The sequence below is a fragment of the Elephas maximus genome, chromosome 10 (assembly GCF_024166365.1).
Source record: "Elephas maximus indicus isolate mEleMax1 chromosome 10, mEleMax1 primary haplotype, whole genome shotgun sequence".
Classification (NCBI taxonomy): Eukaryota; Metazoa; Chordata; class Mammalia; order Proboscidea; family Elephantidae; genus Elephas; species Elephas maximus.
The window spans coordinates 19,735,754-19,757,658 of NC_064828.1; the positions used below are offsets into that span (position 1 = coordinate 19,735,754).

General features: G+C 37.1%; 1 protein-coding gene across 3 annotated transcripts in view; it reads right to left on the reverse strand.

The window, feature by feature from the left end:
• Nucleotides 1-21,905, reverse strand: part of CDIN1 (CDAN1 interacting nuclease 1) — a 244,842-nt gene that overhangs the window by 176,157 nt on the left and 46,780 nt on the right. For all 3 annotated transcript variants that reach the window (XM_049899628.1, XM_049899625.1, XM_049899626.1), the window contains exons 2-4: nucleotides 9,053-9,098; nucleotides 8,095-8,159; nucleotides 818-878 (exon numbers count right to left, since the gene is read on the reverse strand). Coding sequence is in view for 2 of the 3 variants with exons in the window: in XM_049899625.1 (XP_049755582.1) it covers nucleotides 818-878; nucleotides 8,095-8,159; nucleotides 9,053-9,098 (172 nt within the window). In the remaining variant the exon portion in view is untranslated. The remainder of the gene's footprint in view (nucleotides 1-817; nucleotides 879-8,094; nucleotides 8,160-9,052; nucleotides 9,099-21,905) is intronic.

The following is a 21,905-nucleotide window of genomic DNA, read 5'->3' on the forward strand; positions in this document are numbered from 1 at the left end:
TCATTCCATCCCTATGAGGTTTGCATGAGCAGTTCCAAGTCAGACTAAATATTGTATTGCTCTTATTACAATGGATAAATATTTTAAAGTTTAGGAATTAAATATTTTATTTTCTCGGTATGCTCCCTGCAACTATTATGAACTTTTTACAGCTTCTTCATTCATGGGAACTCTTGAGGGTTTTCTTTTTTAAATGTAAGGCCATTATTTGTTTCCCCAAACAGAAGCAGATCAGAGTTAACAAATAAGTTCAGTACATCACCTTACATTTGGTGTTAATAAGAACACTTGTGCTTTTTCATGTTAAGAGAGAGACTTTTCTACAAGGCATGTATGCGTCATTATAATAAAAGTTTACTAACCAAAAAAAAAGAGAATCAAGTAAATGTCGCATCTCTAAATATACAAATTCTCCATTTTTATAATAATAAAAAAAAAATAGTTAGCATCAATTGTCTTGGCATATGTCTTTGTATTTGACAAAGGTTTTTCCCATACTAAATTAAGACAACACAGCCTAGAAAGGGCATGTCCTGGGCTGTTTGGTTGAAATTTTCCAAAAAATAAGAAACCAAGAAGCTGTTTATACATTTGCCTTAAAAGAAAGAGACTAATTATGTTACCTGATTTATTAATACATGAAGTTCTTTGTCCAATTACTAAAAGTACAAAGAGACCAGGGAGCAATTTAAATGTCTAATGCACCTCAAAATCTTTTCTTTTTTTAAGTTAATTACAATTCTAAGCAAATCTACTCTAGACAGTTCCCTGAGGTTTTATGCAGGCTTAAATAAAATAACAACAACAATAACATTACCTCATTGGCCAGCTCCAGGAGCACTGGGGCAGCTCCATTTTTCACCACTCCATTCAGGTACCTAGACAAGACAAAGCCAAGTGGTAATGCAGTGACAAGAAAAGGCCAGCATAGACATGTCAGCCTCCCCTGTGTGTACACGTTTCTCCTGGGCAAATGCCACGCTCAACTCTAGTTAAAGTATGCTACTGTCATAGGAAAGGATCAGACGGAAAAGGATAACAAAAACAACTTACCTCAAAACCACTGGTAATGGATTTACTGAAGTTGGGGGCAGAAGGTATGAGCACATGGGTTTCCTTTGTTTTCACTTCCTAACAAGTGAAGTGAACTATGCACATCACACCGGCTTTGTCTATACAACAGACAACCATTGCGTGCAACGGGAAAAGTTGAGTCTTATACTCTGAATAAAACATTCGTGTACCATCTCATTGCTTTATTTATCTCTGTTTCATAGGACTAGTTGACATTTTATTAAAAAAAAGAAAAGAAATGGAACAGGCTTGTCATCAATGGGTCAGCACACCTTTGACAAGCAATAGAAGCCATCATCTTCTCTCTCGGATTTCTTAAATAACCTCCAGCTTTCCCTGACCCCTAACCCCAATAAAACAGGAAAAAAAAAAAAAAAAAAAAGACTTCCCAAATCCATCCTAGACATGGAAGCTGAGGTGATTTTTTGTTTTAAACAAAAATCTAAATGTGCCATTTTCCTCCTTAAAACACTTCAAAGGCCCTACATTCAAATCATAGCCATTTATAGAAGGTCTTCAAAATCTGGTTCCTACCTACTCTGTCAGCTTCATCTCTACTCACGGTCCCTCACTCTTACCGTTCACCTGGACAACTCATGATTCAGTTTAGATGTCACCTTCTTCAATCCACCACAATTCAGGAGCAAGTTAAGTGTCCCTCAAACGCAATCGAGGAGTAGCCTGTACATCTCTCTGTCACTTAGAGCGGTGTTTGTCTAGTCACTTGTCTACCTCAACACCCCTATCACTCACAGGAAGGGTGAATACCCCTGAAAGGTAGGGGAACTGCATTTTAGTATAGTTCTTGCCTTACGGTAGGTGATTATATAGTGTGTATACAGGTTTTTTTTTCCTTCCTTTAATAAATCAGTAATTCACTAATTTTAAAGTCATGTTGGATAAGAAAATAAAATTAAGTATGGACATTTCTCTACTGTATATTGTTTGAGCTGAATAAATTTGGGATATTTGTTTGAGAGCAAAAGATAAGTTTAACATATAAGGTCTTTCATATAACTGTCAGGACCAAATGCTAAATTATATTATTTCATGGTTATAAAGATATGCAATCCTCTTGTGAGTAAAGTAGGGTAAAAGGTTATTTGAGGTAGGGACAGTCTCAGGATCATTACAATTTCAAAGCAATTTTTTTTTTAATTTATTTTCAACATGCTAGGGCCCTGCTTGAATGTTTTGTTTGGAGACTTAAATGGGAAGTAAGTACTTTGAGAAGCAAGTGAGAAAAACAAGGCGAGTAGAGTTTAGAGAAGGATCCCTGGGAAAGAGGTCGGCTAAGAACCTCAAGTCAACTTCCACAACCATCTCCATTACACCGAGAGGCCCGGTCAAGGAGCCACCAATCAGTTCAGTTACGTCCACCCAGTCGTGTGTTCGGAATCATCTCAAGTGCACACTGATTAAGGATTTGGATTCCAAGTTAAGGTGTATAAGCCTATACTGATAGGATGTCTTTACAGCTTTCTGCCTAATTAACATTCATTTATCTCCCAAATATTTTTGAGAGCTAACTATGTATCAGGCCTTATTCCAGGTTCTGAAGAAGCAAAACATTCATGGTCCCTGGTATCACAGACACTATAGTACAGTGGGGAGGCAAAATAATCGAAATATAAAGAATTACATAATGGCATATGCTACGATAAAAAATAAATGTAGATAGGCTGGTCAGGGAGCTGCTCTCTAAGGAAGTGACCCTTGAGTAGAAGCCACCAAGAAAGGAAGGGCCATGCCACCATATGTGGCAAGACAGCGTTACATGCAAATGGAGGAATGTGCTCGGGGTGGCCGAGGACCAGCAAGGCCCCCAGTGTGGCCAGAGAAGAGTGTGGTGAGAGCTGACCGGAAATAATGAAAGAGGTAGCTAGAACACCGGAGCACTTCTTGGGCCAGAGAACTGTTGTCTGTCGTCTTAAGTCAAAATTACATAGCTTCATGTTTTTTTATGGAGAAGTTCCAACAATGATTATCTGGTAGTGATCAATGGCACACCTCTCTCAACTCCAAATTAACAGGAGATGGTCAAACAATAATTATAACCCCCCTACATCTATATTAGTCTAAAAGTATAAATATTCAAAACATTTTTATAGTTATTACCATTTAGATGCTTAATAAGCACTTATATACTTAATAATGAAAATTCTCAGTTGTGGGGTTGGTAAAGCTTCCTAGTTGATCATATAGAGAAACCAAACCCCAGGGCACTGGTAAACAATAGCTGGTAAGCAGTAAAGCTTGGAAATGGAATCCTGATTCCCCAAGGCCTAGTGAGATGCATATATATGCTGAAAAGGAGAGACCTGCTTCTGAATGTATTTAGTCCCCTTTTCACCACTATATCCTACACACTTCATAAGTGCTAGGGGAAAAAATTTAAGTTAAAATTAATTTGAAGTTGTATTTGTCCCTTTTGGGAACTTTAATTGCCCTTCACACCCAATTGATAAATCAGGCTTTATTCAAATTTTCAGGTATGCAATCAAAGGGGCAGACTAATTACAGAAAACATTCAGTAAGGGCATAATCAGGGATTCCTAATGCCACCCTTCCCTGCATCCTTACAGCAACTTGGGCAAATTCATGGCACAGCACTTTTCACACGGTTATAACTGTTTCTCTCCCCATCTAGACTGGCAGCTAGAGCTGTACAAACGATTGTTGAACCTCATCCAATGGACCCTTAACAAAGGTCTGAACTGGAATCGGGATATAAGCATGTCACCCTGAGCACTACATGAAGGTGACCTGGGCTCCATTCTTGATGCCTATTTGCCAATTAAAACTATTTTTCACAGAAGCTACATATTATCTTCTAGCTTTGCCACAGGAGGACTAACCGATTTAGATCCCATGGGCGAAATTATCCCTAAAATTCCTCAGAGAAAGTCCAGTTTATTGTGTTTTTGAGTGTGAAAGATGCATTAGCACCTAAGATTAAAATAATATGTGCTCATTTCAAATATAAGGCAAAGTTATTTTTATCTTTCATATTTTCGTAATAACTGCAATGGCAAACTTGGGAAAAACCTAACCAAAATTTCCACATAAACTTACATCCAAACACCAGCTTCGCTGATTCTATCTCTAAAATCTCTGGAACCCAGCCCACTGCCACCGCCACCAGTTTCTCTCACCTGAACTATGCTAAGAGCTGACTTACTAGGTTCCTCTGCCTCAGGTGCTCAGGTGATCCATTCGTCCTTTCAAATTGCCACAGAATTTTCTTCCCCAAATGAAAACTGGATTGTACTACTCCCTTGCTTAAAATCCACCACGGGATACACATTGCCCATTAAAAAACAACAAAAAAAAAAACTACTCCTTTGAACAAGACCCTTTAGCACTTGCCTACCTTTTCAGGCTTATCTTGCTGGGCTCCATTTCTTCTCTATTGTCTGGCACAAGGACATTCATAGCTGTTCCACATCACCACTCTGCCACAGACCGTGTTCTCTCAGTTTGGAATGCCCTCTCCTTCCTTAACGAACTAGAAAAGGCAACTCTTATTTCTAGACTGTGCTTATTCAAGTTGTCCTTGACACTCCATGTCGCTAACTGTTGGGACTCCCACAGCACTTTGTATAGACATACCTCCGCTAGCACTTCTCTTAGTGTTTTCTTGATTTAAGCACATAGCTGGTTTCCCACTAAGCAGAGCAGTTGAGGGCAGGAACTGTGTCTTATTCACTTTTATATACTCAATTCCTAGCATAGGATATGGGACATAGTGAATGAAAAGCAATGGTACTAATTAAAAAAAAATCAAATTCTCAGAATGATTATTTTTATCATGTAACGTCAAAAACATTTGAACCAAACTTTTCTACGTGTAAACACTTGAATGGATGTAACTGATCTGATTCTCTATAGCCTACAGACAGAGAGAATGGAAGAGATGGGAGAGAATATGTCTAAACTTTGCTGTTGACAGGGACTTGAAAATCTGACTAACTTGTGTGTGTGTGTGAATGTGTGTATGCACGACCATATTCACCAATTTAGACAAATGTAAATAAATCTTGCCAGGAATGTTTCCAGTTTGGAAATAAAAGGGCATTAGGACAATGTAAAAGAAGAGAGTCGTTTTCAAAATGAACGCTCAAGCTCTGCCTATACATACAGAATGTGGAGAACTGAGGACAGTTTCTAAATAATTCAGAAGCCTGAGAAAACATTGCCACTGCTGTGTCTCAGTTAACCATGATGGATAACACTGTGGATCACATGGTTTTAAATACTGACTCTGAATTCTTAATTGAGAGCAACTCAAAGCTAGAGAGAACGCAGAGACAAAGGAATTCTCTTATGCTACTAGGAGAACTGTAACCAGTACAACCTTTCTAGACGGTAATTTGTCAACATATAATAATTTTTTTAATGTTGACTTTGTTGGTGACAATAATTACAAACACAGAAATATTAAGAAACTAATCCAAAAAGCCAAGGTTCTTGCACAAAGATGTTTATCACAGCATTATTTATACTAGAACACTGGAAACATATATTCAATAGAAGAGTAATTCATAAATTATAGTATTTTATATGATGAAGTAATGCAATCAACAAAATGTTTATAAATGATTTTCTACAAAATAATATTATGTCATATACATTGCTCCAAGTATAAAATTCAAGATTCACAATTACATATATACAGTATGACTTCATCTGTATAAAAATGAATTGAAAAAAAAAGAATAGAGTGAAAAATACCCAAGTGGTTATCTCTGGATATTTTTTAATACCACCCCCAATGTGCTTAATTTTCAATATAAAGGAGCATTATTTTTATAATAAGAGTAAAAATAAAGAAATTGTTAACATTTGTCAAACAATCAATACACGTTGATATAATACAATTTGTCTTTATTCTAATCAGGCAGAAATCAAGGAAACACAAATCTTATAAGGCCAATATACCTGAGAGAATATATGGACATTTGACCTGCACATTTAGAGCACGAGGTGGTGAGCTCAATACACCCGAAAGGTAACAACATGGCCTGTACCTGGCACAAACTACAGAGCCGGAATGTCAGAGCACAGGTTGGTAAAGTAAGAAAGTGGCCAAATTCCCTTCTTCTGAGTCTGTCCATTACAAACTAATTTCATACTTTCATTTCAAATGCTGTAGCTCGTCAGAATGATTGAGACTCTCGCATTTAAACAGATTTAAAGAAATACAAATAAATATCTGTATTCTCATTACTATCCACTCAACTGTTCATCATCATGGAGTAAGCAGACTTTAGGAAAAGATTTCCATTTATGGCCTAAACTCTCCAGATAATCCAACAAAAAGGATGTTCATACTTCAATAACTGAACGTACCTTTAATGAAGCTAGGTAAGATTTTTTTAAGCAGCACTTAGAGATCTTAGAATCTATTGAATTAAAACAGTCTTTTTACAGTGAGGAGACAATTATCAGAGGGTAGTTCCACTATCACAGAGTGGGTCTCACATTTCTAGGAGACAGTAGCCTTTCTTCTAAAATGCTTTTTCTATTCTCCTCTGCTTAGGTTAACATGGTTTAAAAATCTGGATATAAGATCATTCTTTTATATGATGGCCTAAAACTATGAATATTTACAAGTAAGAACGTACTTTTTGCACGGAAGTAACTTTTTAGTCTCTTTCTTTTGAAGGTGTGGATGCCAAAGCAACTTTTGTTGGCTTCAGAGCACTTCATGAGCCCTTCTTCATTTTATCTGTATAGTTTGGCTTATGAGTTTAATCTAAATATTTATTTCACCAAGGAGATTATACCTTTTGGATAAACCAACTCAAACTTTACCAAGGCTTGTTTAGAGAACTCTCTTAAACATAAAATTGTGTGTGTGTGTACCTTTCTGTAACAGATATTACTTCTCAAAATAGAATATATCATTTTACCACATATGGCATCGTAACTATTCTTTTTAAATCTCCTTTCATAACTTAGCAATAAACACTTCTCAATTCAAAAATAAATGACTTTAGGGAACTATGACATCAATATTTTAACCATATATTTATTTCATTCATAAAATTTTCGTGTATAAAAACCACTCATCTGTAATCCGTGGTATCACGCTTTTACCACAGATAAGCCTTATATGTCAATCTTAAGTGGAATAATTTAAGAACGTATTTCCAACAGTTTTTCCATAGGATTTACCTATATGTCCTTGAAATATTTAAGAAACCAACCCACCATTTCTAATGTAAGTCATTACCATTTACCATTAAAATTATTCAGTTATATGACAAAGAAAATATAAATTTGAGAATTAAAAAACAAAGCAGGCTATTTTAAAGGTTCTGCTTGTTTTAAAAGATGAGGCTGAAAACTATAATAAATTAGGCTGAAGTAAAAATACTAATAATTAAAATTCAAAATATCCCCTGGGCATTATGCTGCTGATTTAATACCCAGTATATTCTTTTTTAAAATACAAAACACCATATGAAATATAATAGTCATACATTATTATATATGTCCATATGTCCATATTTGATACTTTTTTTTCATTTTTAAAATGGCTAGCCTAATACCTATGTTGAAAAATATAACTATGCCAAAATCCAAACTTACTTTCTAGCGCATCTTTTCAACTTGCTGCTATAAATAAAAATTGGCTTTAGAACTTTTACGTACGCATGTACCCAGTGCCTATGCATACATGGAATATGAATTTATATAAGCTATGCATTTATAAAAAGTTTCATGTGGCCAATGAAATTTCATAATATTGTAACTATTTCTTACACAGTATGTATACATACACTCAAGTGTGCACACACACAGTCAAGATAGTCTCGTCATATTCTTCGGATATATAAAAAAAAGCATTTGAAAAATCATTCAAAAAATACTTGAAGTCTTAAGTAACAGACTTAAGACACAATGTCTTGGGTTATTTATATAGAAAACTAATTTAATAACCTAATTTACCCATAATTATTATTACGATCAATAGGTATTATGATACCCTCTAGTGGGGCAGGCAGGTCATACCTCTGGTAATAACTTTCAATCGCTTCCAAAGTATGATGCTTGGCATGTGTTCTTTTAATGTGTTTCTGAAACAAAACAAAAAAAGATCTTTAAGTTGTGTCACATATCAGGTTCAAGAACAAAAAAGTACAAGTTTCTTGATCGCAATGTCTTGCATATAGGGCAAACTGAATAATAGTTTGGGGATCTGGGTGGTGGTAGGTCTTTTTTTCCCACCTACTCTATGAACCTATGCATTTTAATCTCTACCACTTGGCTGGCATGTCTTCAGACTGTACCTCAAGATACAGTATATATATAAAAGCCAACAGGGTCACAGTAATTGAATCTAAATAAGTTTGCTTAGGGTTGCAGAGGGCAAAGAAAAACTTGTTCCCTCCTTCAACCTTTGTATTAATTTTCCCTCAATCCAATTCCATCTAAGTCCCTGGCACTCTAGTTTTACAATCCAATTGCCATTTTTAACCAGGAAGAACACTGCTTAAAAACAACTTATTTGAAAACTACAAAAAGTAATTCCATAGAGACTTGCCACTTGACTGACACCTGTCATCTCATGATAAATGACTCCATTTTCTGCCTCTCTTGCCTTCTGCCACTCCAGCAATGGTCATTTATCATCATCTCTGTCAGCAATGGAAAGCAGTACTGACAGTGCAAGTCAGCAAACATTTAGCACATGGAACCACGCAACACAGGGAAATTATTATTGTCAGAATAATAATGGTTTAGCATAATTTATTACAGGTCCACCAAATAAGCAAAGGCTAGATGTTATTAGACAGATGGATGGGTAGGCTTGGCAGGCCTCCACTGAGACACAGGCGGTGCTTGATGTGGAAAGGAGAACATCCTCCAACCCAATCAGAGAGCTGGCAGTTCAATTACAAAGAAATAAAGGGACATTCATCATTCAATTAGGCACCTGTCAACCCTCACAAAGGAGAAAACTTCTAACCTGGTACTCCTGGGAGAAGATGCTCAGCAGAGTGGCCTGCGATTGACTGGAACAAATAAAAGAAGGACAAAGTTAATTACTGGAGTGCACGGCAAAGAAACAAAAGAGAAAGGAGCTTCAAAGGTAGGCCTGCTGCCCTGTAATCTAACAGAACATGAAAACAAGTGTGGAAAAGTTGTTCCAGACGAACACCTCAAACAAAGGCTTCCTGCTGCTAGGTCAAGGAGAGAAAAAGGGAAAGGGGAAAATAGGAGTCGTCTCAAAGCAAACTATCATATTATTTGGATTTTTTTTTTTTTAATTTAGAGTGATTGTAAGTCATATCTGTAGCATGCAATAGTGTTAAAAGGGACCAAGCCAAAAGAAAATAACTGCAACATTTATTCCTGCTAAGAAGTGACAGAGTTAAATTCTATTAACACTTGAGAACATGCAGATCACTCATTGTCAACACTATGAAATTTATTTTGTTAGCAGTCAGGTATCCTCTTCTGCAGCTCTCTCAGATTCAGTGGAAAAAAATTTTGGTCTTCACTAGAAGAAGCATAGAGGCCACAATTACATTCCCAATGAAACTGGCGTGCTTTGAAAATAGGCGCTTTCACAGCAGGAAGCTGAGGTCCTTGGAGTCCATCATTCCCAAAGACTGCCATAAGCTTCATTCATCTAAGACTCCACTCAATGTCAAACACCTGGCAATGAAGCAACCGCAAAACAGACTTCCCAACTGGGAATTTTTCTCTCTCAATTGCTAACATTTAGATATGGAAAATCTTTTTTTTTTTTTTTTCCTCTAAGAAGCAATCAATACCCCCTGCTATTCTTTTTAATTGTCCTCTGCAGATAGATCTGCCTTATCACTCTTGAAAACAATTAATTATGTCTCGTATATTTTTCTACCAGATGCTATCTGAACAAATTACAGTTCAAATAATTAGACTTTTATAGTACACCAAAATACTGTGAATAATTTTTTTTTTAATTTTATTTTCATGAATGAAACCTCTTAAATGCATCAGAGGAAATTTGGGCACTGAGAAATAAAAACAACGACACCACACTTCACTCATTATCACAGTGCTGTCATCTTCAGCCTTATATCATAGATTGGCTTCTAATTCTTTCCACTTTTACCAGTTTACAAAAGGGTGGATAAAATGGATGGATAGATGGATAAATGGATGAATTGATGTATTAATTAATTAATACCAAGGAAAAGTGATATCTTACCGAAGGACTGTTTCTCCAAAGTACTGAGAAATGATTGACTACAATTATGAATCCATCATAGTCCAATTTTATCAATTTCTCTTTAAAATTGAAAACCACCTTTGAAGGAGCCTGTTTTATATACAAAAGCTTCCCATTATGACTTATGGAACCCTGGTGCCATAGTGGTTAAGGCACTTAGCTGCTAACCAAAATGTTGCCATTGGAACCCACCAGTGTTCCATGGGAAAAAGATGAGGCACTCTACTTCTATAAAGATTTATAGCCTTGGAAGCCCTACGGGGCAGTTCTACTCTGTCCTATAGGGTCACAATGAGTCAGAATCAACTCAACAGGAGTGGGTTCGGTTCATTATGAGTTGGGAGTCCTGGTGGCATAGTGGTTAAAGCAGTTGACTTCCAAACAAGAGTTTAGTGGTTTGAAACCACCAGCAGCTCCTTGGGAGAAAGATGTGGCTGTCTGCTTCCACAGAGATTTACAGCCTTGGAAACCCTATAGGGTCCCTATGAGTCAGAATCGACTTAACAGTAGTGGGTTTGGTTTTGGGATTATGCCTTGCTTGCCTCAGTTTCACATACAAATATATATACCCTGGTAGAGTTGCTGATGGCCATCTTAAGAAAAAAATGGCAACATGAAGCTCAAATCTTTGTAAACTACTGAATAAATCAATCTTAGATATTTATATGTAATAAACAGATCCCTCCTCATTGTACACCAAAACGTATTTGTTATTAACAACTGAACGGTAGTCAAAGTGTCAGTCTCTGTGTCAAAAATATGATGGAAATAAATATGTAATAGGCAAGTTGGTGGCCAACAACTAATGAGGAAGACAGTAAACTGTAAATAAGACAGAAGTGCAGTTGGAGAAATAAGTCCAGGAATAAAGACCTCAAAGTGAGAAGTTGGTCAGCAGTTGACAGTACTGTGTAAACTGAGGACCAGATAATGTCTTTAGCCAAGAAAATGTCTTTAAACTGCTTAGATTCAACTGAGCTAAAACCAAGGACACAAGCTAGAGAACAAACCACTTTCTCAGTGGTCAACAGAGTTAGAGAGAAAATTCCAGTTTATACTGGGGTTGTTGTTGGCCGGTAAGTTGGCCCCTGACTCATGGCAACCCCACCTGCAACAGAATAAAACGCTGCCTGGTCCTGTTCCATCCCCATGATCATTTGCGGATCAAGCCCTCGTGATCCATAAGGTTTTCACTGACTGATTTTCAGAAGTTAACTCACCAGGTCTTTCCTCCTGGTCTATCTTAGTCTGGAAGCTCACAGAAACCTGTTCAGCATTATAGTAACACACAAGCCGCCACTGACAGGAGGGTGGTAGGTGTGCATGAGGTGCACTGGCCAGGAATTGAACCCAGATCTCCTGTATGGGAGACGAGAATTCTACCATTGAAACACCAGTGCTATCTCATACTAGGGGCAGAAACTGGCTAGAACTAAAAGGAAAAAACAACTGACTTACATGGTAACCAGAGGAAGAAAGTCCTGGATCCAAAAATGCTTTGGGTTTGACTGACTAGACAAAGCTGTAGAGAACTAAATGACCTGTGCCGGGTAGTTTGCCAGCCAACTATCTGTTCCTGTATGTGCTAATCTTAGAGCGTAATTTTTGGAATGAGACTCACACCATAAAGACTAGGAAAGCAGTTTTACTGCAATTATGAAATTCACCCCAACTAGAAGGACCCCGTTTTGTTTAGAAGGACCCTGGAGGCCATGGTCCTCAGACCTTCCGTTAGCCCAAGACAGGAACCATTCCCAAAGCGAACTACTCTTCAGACAGGGGTTGGACTGGAATATGGGATGGAAAATGATACTGGTGAAGAACAAGCTTATTGGATCAAGTAGACACATGAGACTATGTTGGTATCTCCTGTCTGGAGGGGAGATGAGAGGGCAGAGGGGCCAGAAGCTACCCAAATAGACATGAGGAGAGAGAGTGGAGGGAAGTACTGTGCTATCTCATTAGAGCGAGAACAATTAGGAGTGTATAGCAAGGTGTATGTAAATTTTTGTATGAGAGGCTGACCTGATTTGTAAACTTTCACTTAAAGCACAATAAAAATTAATTAAAAAAAAAAAAAGAAATTGACCCCAGTGTGTGCTATTTGTTACTCTCCTCCAATGTGTTAATACTGAGAAGGGATCCCAAAGGGAAACACTGGGTGGGTAGGTGGCGAGGGGAGCAGTCATATGCTCTCGAGGCTAGAACTCTGAGCTCCCCACTTCTGACCTCCCCCTACTGCACCCTCCCCCACTGTTTGGTTCGTTTTTGCTAAGGCCAACAAAAGTTATGGCATAAATTCATCATTTACTAGGTTCACAAGGAAAATGGTTTCCAGCTAAGGAGGGGTCTGGGAGGAGAATATTCTGTGTAAAGGTCTATCTTGAGCATCACAGTCTATTCATCAACAATGTTCATTAAGCATCTATAATGCCCCAAGATAATGGATATAGAGAAATAAGCCATAAGAAAAAATAGAATAAATTCTGTGCACAGGAGTTGTGTTTGAGGAAACTTTCAGCATACACAAACCCAAAAGGAGCAAATGAGAGAACAGTCAAATACCCACACATTTTTTTAGGGAACTAGTGAATTAAACAATACCCTGAATCCTCATGTATTTTAAGACTCTATTGGCTTTGGAGGTTATATGCATCCTTTAACATATATGATGTTTCAAATCTACATATTCAAAAATGCAGTCACTTAATTTGTACCAAATGCCCAAGATGTATTATTAAAACCTCTTCAGAAAACAGTTTTGCTTGTGTTCTTTCCCATACTGCCCGCCCTTCCAGAGGAAGCTCTTCGCTCTCCAGCTGTCTGAGCAAAGAAAAGCCCGCGAATGGACCCCTAAAACGAGTGATATAAAGCCCTGTCTGAGTCCTGGGACCAAAGGCTCTCTGATCTGCAGCAGCCATCTTATAGTGATGTGGACACAAGCCTGAGGACAAAGCCAACACGACTGAGGACCAGGAGCCAGAAAGTGCAGAGAGTTCAGGTCCTTGAGGACACTGCTGAACTGCTGTTATAACTGTGGAATTGAACTGACCATCCTCCATATTCTTGTTTTGTGCATTATAAATGTCCTTTATTTTAACCTTAAAAACAAATTAATAAAAATTCTGCCCAGGTTTCTACATGCCCTGCTAGAGGAGACATGTGATGGATGGAGGGCTGAGACAGAAAGGGGTCTCCATCACGGAGGCATGTGTGAGGTGTCAAATACTAGAGAGGGGCTATCCGTTTCCACACTTTCTAATTCTCTTCTTAGCTGGCAGCTGCTATATTTGGCTCCCCGAAATTTGTTCCTGTCTGTCACTGTGTCACTAAACCGATGTGCCTAGAGATCATAAATTGGCGTGTGTGTGATTTTTCCATATAGATTTTAAACACTGATGGGGTACAAGTTACCCTAACTTTATACTACATTCAAGATTCTCCAAACGCTGGTACATAGACAGACAACAAACCAATTCCTGGCATAGTATTCAAGTCAAAATGTCCCCCTAATCACTCAGCTAAGCTACTCAGTAACCTGAAGGCTACAGAGAAAATTAACATCAGAGGATCAGGGGAGTGCAGTGCAGACTGAAAGCAGAGCTCAGCATGGACTTAGCTGCAATCCAACATTCTTATAAGGCTGAAATCTTCACATTCTCAGGTACAGACCTGCCGTTGGTAGAATCTTAAGAAAAAAGGCATCATATGTTTTATGTTCTTGTTCTTCTCGAGGGCTCAACCCATGGAAAAGACCATAAAGAATTTAACCTTCCGAGACTCTAGCAAAGGAACCCTGGTGGCATAGTGGTTAAGAGCTCAGCTGCTAACCAAAAGGTTACCTGTTCAAACCCACCAGCCCCTCCTTGGAAACCCCATGGGGCAGTTCTACTCTGTCCTGTAGGGTTACTATGAGTTGGACCCTACTCAATGGCACCTAAAATGACAACAAAGGCTGTAGAGCAAAAGGAGTTTGAAAGTTAATGTCCACACTTTACTGACCTCAAAATTTTCTGAGCAAACTAAATATTATTTCTGGGGCTATGGAATTAGTAAAGCAATTAATGGGAGATGAACCAGTCTACTCCTACAAAGCATCAGGCTTCCCGACCTCAGATTATAAGGCACAACCCCTCTAAATCCGTGAGAAACTCCAATGGAACACTGTATATGGTTAATGACTCAGAGAGCTGATCAAGGGGGAAGGCGGCTGGCTGGTTTTCTCTTTGAAGCATCAGCGTCTACCTCCACACCCCCTCCCCTCACACATACAATTTGAAATAGGGAACTGTTTCCTCTAAAACCAAAATGGAAATCTGTAAGATAGTAAGATTTGGTACAATATCACTAACTTATTTTTCAGGAACACATATGGAAAATGGAAAGAATCTCAGAGATCACTGATACTCTGAGAAATTACCGGGGAAAGAAGGAAAAAATAATTTAGATAAAATTGAAAAAATAGGGAAAAGTTTATCTAGCCTGTCACCCCTTTTCTCCTCTTCCAATTTCCAACTTCCTTTCCAGAATGCAGACTACACTTCGTGTCTAATCATAGCAAATATCCCCCACAAATGACTATATAGATGACAGTGTTTGCTTGGTAAAAATCAAGTATCAAATGTTCTTAAAAACCAAGGCTCTGTTGCATATACGAAAAAAAGCGGCTATTGTCCCAGGCTCAGCTCGTTTTGCTGGCCAATGGAAAGCACGTCCCAGACAGCTCCATAACCAGGGCTAAGATTTAGATGAGCACCTACTTCGTGCGTGAACACTAGACTGAGGCTGTATTTTACCCTCACAACAGCCCTGTGAAGAGGTAGTATCGCTATCCAAATGAAAGCTTTCCTTCCCATTTCCTTCACGGGGAATGGAGGAAGAGAGGTTAAGTAAAATTCACAATTATACAGGTAGGTAAGCAGTAGAGGTGGGAATCAAAATCCAGATCCAATTCCAGAACCCAAACTCTTAATCCCAATGCCAGTCTGCCCTCTTAACAGTTCCCAGAACTCAGTTCAGCACGGTCCAGCATGATATTGGTACTCTTGCTTCAATACTGACATGATGCTACGCTTGTATAATTGTACATGGTAGTAGCTACATCACACTCCAAACAACGCCAAAATGCAGGCATTGCTCCTTTTCTGATAGAAAACTGAAGACACAGAGGTCAAGTGGTCTGACCAAATTCTACGGCTTTAGGTAATATTTCTTTTTTTCAATCAAATGGCCATTTTCCTTTAATTAACTACATAAAAAATGCTGTTCTTTTTTGTGCTGAAATATAAAGGAAATATTGGCTGCCGGAAGCAGTCAAGGATTAAAAGACTACTGTAGCTAAGGTGTATTTTGTTAACAACCACAACCTTTGGCCTGTATGTCTCTATCTGATTGTATATGTATCTTTTGCCGAAAAGCTTTTCTAAAAACTTCTTAGCAAAAAAAAAACCAAACACAGTGCCGTCGAGTCGATTCTGACTCATAGAGTACCCTTAAATCCTTCCTGAACAAGGCAATAGCCCAATCTTCTCCAAAACACACAATGCCCTTTAGAAGTACTAATTTTATTCAATAATATTTAATGAAGAGTTTGCTAGCTATGAAATATCGAATATTCTAGGTAAAATCCAGAGACATCCACTGTTAGCATTCTGGTGTACCTCCTTTGTTTTTACTGTGTTTGATGTGTGTGTGTGTGTGTGTGTGTGTGTGTATCTATAAACACACATACATAAACATATATTTAAAAATTGTGAGTGTTCTAAACATACTTTTTTGTAGCATGCCTTTATTGCATAAGATATTAACATTTACCCATGTCATTACATATTCCTCTTTTTAAATTATTTTTATTGTGAATAAAATACACATGGAATAAAGATACAGCTCAATTATCTTATATATGTATATGTTACATGTATACATGTATGCATATATGTGTATATGTATACATATTTATGTGTATATATCCAGGTAACCGCTTAGGTCCACAAAGAGAGCACACTGTGGGCACCTCAGGAGACGCCCTAGCAATTACCGCTCCTTCCCTGTCGGGAAGACCACTTACTCTGACCTTTATGTTAACTGTGTTCTGGCTTTTCATTATAGTTTCACCACCCAAATACGTATTCCTAAGCTCTTCAGGCTAGCACTGCCTGTTTGTGAACTTTACCTGAATGGAATCACAGAGTGTGCACTCTTCTGTATCTGGCTTCTTTCAGGCAACAACACATCTTTGAGAGTCATCCGTGTTAATGTTAAGTACAGTTAATTCTTTCTCATTGCTACATAGTTTCTATCCTATGAGTTGTCGTTGTTAGAAGCAGTTGAGTCAGTTCTGACTCACAGCCACCCTACGTACTACAGAAAGAAACACTGCCTGGTCCTGCGCCATGCTCACAATCATTGTTATGCTTGAGCCCATAGCTGCAGCCACTGGGTCAATCTATTTCATTGAGAGTCTTCCTCTTTTTCCCGATGCTGTACTTTACCAAGCAAGATGTGCTTCTCCAGGTACTGATCCCACCCGATAACATGTCCAAAGTATATAAGACATAGTCTTGTAGTCTCGTCATCCTTGCTTCTAAGCAACATTCTGGTTGTACTTCTTCCAAGACAATTCTATAAGTATATACAGTAAAACTTGGGAAAGCCAGAACCAGTGAAACGCAGAAACCTGTCAGAGAAGAAAAACTCAAATACCTTCCACGAAATGAGCAAGGGAAAAGAGGTAACACTGCACCCTGTCAAAGACAGAAAGCTTGGGAGACCTGGAAATACAAGGCAGTCCTGTAGAGTTCCGGCTCTCACAGGTTTCACTGTATAGTATATCCTATTTTATCCATAGTATAGCCATTTATCTATTCTATTGTTGATGGACATCTGAGCTGTTTCTAGTATTTTACTAACATAATACCCCCGTGAATGCTCCTGTACACATCTCCCCGTGCACATGTACACACATTTTTCATGGGCATACAACATGTCGGAATGGAATTTTGAGTCGTCTGACATGCAAATCTTTAGCTTTACTAGATACTGTGAAATCATTTTTCTAAGTAGTTATAAAATTTTAGCTGCGTATCCTCATCACACTTCCTTCCAGTCCACAGCTTACCTTTTCATTTTCTTTTCAGTACCTTTTGAAGTGCAGAAGTTTTAATTTTGATGAAATCCAATTTAACCAGTATTTTCTTTTGTTAGTACTTTCCACATCTTACCAACAGTCGTAAGTCTATTCTCAGATGTTTTCTGTTAGAAGTTTTATAGTTTTAGCTTTTATGTTTAGGCCTATGACCTACCTAGAATTAATGTTGTGCACTGAAATGGGGTAAAGGCTTGTCCTCGTTATTTTATATTCAGTTGACCAAAACCATTTTTCCAGTGAATTATCTTGGTGCCTTTGAAGAAATCAAATATCTCAGGGTCTATTTTAGCATTTTATATATCTGTTCCACTGAATTATATGTTTATTTTTACACTGATATCACATCGATTTGATTACATTTAATATAAGTACTGATACACTTAGGTTTAAGTCTACCATCTTAAATAGTAATTGTTTTACTCATTGTAGATTCTTCTTTCTCCTCTTGTCTTTTTTCCAATTGATTTAATACCTATCTTTCATTACTTCTCCTCTTACAGCTTGGAAGTTATATATTCTTCTACCATTCTTTAAATGGTTATTCTAGATTTCCACACAACTACTCGATTCATCAAAATGTATTACTAACTGGTGATCTTACCCACTTCCTAGAAAACACAAAAACCTTACAGCTATATCTACAGTTCTCCCCTCGTGACATATAGGATATTACTGACATTATTTTAATTCTATATATCTTAAACCTCACGAGACATTGTTAATGCTTTACATAATCTCTTTCCATTCAGAGTTACCCATATACATACCATTTCATTGCTCTTCATTCCTTCCTTACCTACTCTTTCATCTGGAATTACTTTCCTTTAATATTTCCATTAGCACATACTTGCTGGTTTGCGTGCTCTTAGGTTAACAGTGCACTTGCTGCTTTTTCAAATGGTAATCTGTCTTGTTCTACTTAGTTTTAAGATTTTCTTTTTATCTTTGGTTTTCAGGAGTTTTAACTATGTGGTATTTAGTAAAATCCTGCTTAGAATTTGTAAGATAGACTTCTTAAATATGTGGCTGGATATCTTTCACCATTTTGGGAATATTTTCAGCCATTATTTCTTCACTTAATGCTTTTGCACTCCTCTCTCTCTCTCCTGAGACTCCAAACACATTTACGTTAGCCCTCACTATTGTATTCTCTATCTCCTACTCTCTTCATATGTTTCACCCTTTTGTTATTCTTCCATTCTGAATATTTTCTTCCGACCTGTCTTCCAGTTCATTAATTCTCTCTTCAGTAACGTCTAATTTGCTGTCAAATCTATTCACTGAGTTAAATCCATCCCATTTAGGTTACTGTATTTCTCAGTTCTAGATTTTCTATTTGATTCTTTTTCAAAATTTTCCCTGTGGAATGTCTCAGTTTTCTAATTTATTGAACAAAGTACAATTAAAAAAAATTCTGTGTTTAGTAGTTCCAATAACTGGAGCCACTTTTGGTCTATTTCTGTAGTTTCTATTGGCTCTCACTCATGTTGTGGTGATTCCTTATGTGCCTGCTTGTCTTTCCATATGTGCTATTCTATCTGAAAAACTGCTTTAGAAGTAACTTCAAGACTGATGTTATCTTTATCAAGAGAGGATTCTAATTTGATCCTGGGTATATCAAAGGGCAGATTCACTATAATCCAGCTTTAGGTATTAACTTTCAGGAGCAACCAGGCCAATTTGAAACTGGAATACATTCATGTAAAGCTGTTTTGCTTTTGTTTCACATTTACTCCTGAGTATAGCTAGAATCTACAGACAAGCTATAAAAATTAATAAAAGATCTCTGCAAGATATATGTACAGAAGATTAATATAAAAAAATAGAATTCTCATAAACCAGTAGTACTCAATCAGAAAACTGAATAGAAAAAATAGGTCTTAGTCATGATAATAAAATTCATAAAGTACTTAAAAATATGTTTAACAAAAATATGTAAAATCTTTGAAGAAAATTACAAAACACTATTGAAGAACACTAAAGAATTCCTAATTAAATGGAGAAATGATATATTTTTACAAGGAAAATACCATGAGTGGAAGGATGGTAGAAAAACCTTGTCAATTCTCCTCACAATGATCTGCAATTTTAATAAAAATCCAATCAAATTCACAACAGAGTTTGCTAGTAGAACATGATAAATTTATCTTGAAATTCATAAAGTACACAGTCAGGAATAGTCAATAAATTCTGAAAAGCAAAAAGAAAGTGGGTAACTTACTCTACCAGGTAACAACATGGATAAATTTCAAAATATACAATATTGACTAAAAAAAAAAAAAATCAGGTTGCAGAATTATACCCACAGTTTATACCATTCATATCAAGTGTACAAAAGTGTAAAATATGATTACTTATTGTTCACGAACATACATGGATGTAGTAAAATGCAGAAAGACATGAGGCTAATAGGCACTCAGCTAAAGAAAATGGTTACATCAGATGAAGGAGAAGAGGAAAAGAATCAAGGAGAAGTGTATCAGGGATTCAACCATATAAATAACGTATTACTTCTTTTAAAAAGTAAAAATTTGAAGGAGAAGGGGATTGTGGAACACTAACAGAATACTGCATTGCTGTAAAAGTAAAAAGGATCTAAAGCAAATATAAACAGGCAGACTCACAAGGCTCCTAATACTTCCTATTTTTTCCTACATGTGTGGTGTATTTTATAATAAAATTAAATAAGTAGGAAAAAAGGAAAGACTTGAGGTTATATGGATCTTTAAATTTCCTTTCTGCTCTAAGTCCTGCCTTGTTCTAAATGTTCTGATTTAGAGTCTTAAGTACTTATACTTCTCTCTTTCCTAATTTAATTTAGGTATTAACTTTTTAGAATAAGCCATAACATAAATCAAATAAAGAACAAGAAGCCTGGGAGAGAGATACTTAATTTTCACTTGCAAAACAAGACTCCTGGCCATTTTTCTCTCAACTAATCCCAATAACTTCAACACAACATATAAATAATAGATACGTTTGCAAGAAATGTTTACAAGTAATTTTTTTTTATTTCAATTCTTGTCTTTCTACAATGACTGCTTCTAATTTCTTTCTTTGCTTAATAAAAGAAATCATATTAAACTATATTATGAGACGTTCTTAAATTAGGTTGATAGTAATTTTATAACTACTGACAAAGAGAAAAAGACACAAAGTTAACAGATGACGACAGCTTATATGTAAAGATATTTATAAGTTCTACCTTGTTGGTTTTAAATTCAACTTTCTTTCGGTTTTGCATAGAGTACTTACTAGCTAGTATATCCTCCATCACTCCCTCTCCTCTAGCTATTCCTCATTTACTTCCAAGAATGTTTTTGCCTTCCTAAACTACAATACGCCTACCTGTCCAACTATTGCTTCCCTACAGTACCCAGCACTGTTCCCCTATAGTAACGGAAGTCTTTGTCTAGAGGTTCTTTGGTTCCATAAAGCCTAGCCAGACTTCAACCTATAGTGATCTCAATGCCTCCATCCCTCAACTGTAGCAAAGGTCATGGTGATTTCCTCATTACCAAATGCCGAAGACATACTTCTGACCTAGCTGACCTCATGCCAATGTTTTAGACCTTTGGCTATCTCCCTTTTCTTAAAAATCTCTCTTCTTTTGAATTGTAGGACTCTATTTTCAAATAAGTCTTCTCCTACCTTTTTATTTACTTAGCTTTTCTCTTTCACTGGCTGTTCATTCTTTTCCCTGGGATTCCCAGTAAGGTCTCTTCAACGCTCTTTTCTGTTTTCACCCTATATGCTCACCTGGGTGACAGCACACTCTGTTGTGGTCCCAATAACTACTACCATAACTTCAAATTATTTTTTATACATGTATTTTCAGTCTCGACCTCTATTCGGGGTTCCAATCTCAATGTATAGCTACATATGAGGCATTTAGCCTATTTGGCTACACTTACCTTAAAATCAAATGAGTACCACCCTCCTTTCCCATCAATGTGTTTTATACCCAATGTTCTCTAAATGAATTATTTCTACAAACGCAGAAGCCTGAGCTAAAAATTCCTAAGCTCTTGATTCTTCCTTCTCCCTCACACCTGAAACAATGAACCAGTTCCCAAGTCTTACTAATTTTACCATTAAAAGCATGTTCACATTTGTCCCTTCTCCCCTATACTGCAATAGCTTTCTGATTCATTTCCCTTGCTTCCTGTCTCTATACCCTTAATCCAGCCCCCGTTTTACCAATGGCGTTTCTAAAATACAGATCTAATTATGCCAAACCTCCTTGGCCTTAAAATCCCCTACAGAATGAAGTTCGAACTCATGAGGAAAGCACGCAGACTTTCCAACCTAGCTTTAGGACCCTTCTTTCCACCTATCCAGCGTTGACTCCAACTCTTTTTCACCTTCGATCCCTAAGCAGTTTATACTTTAATCTCACCATATCACTATAAACTACCATGTTCCTTCTGTAGTCTAGAATGTTTTTCTCTTCTT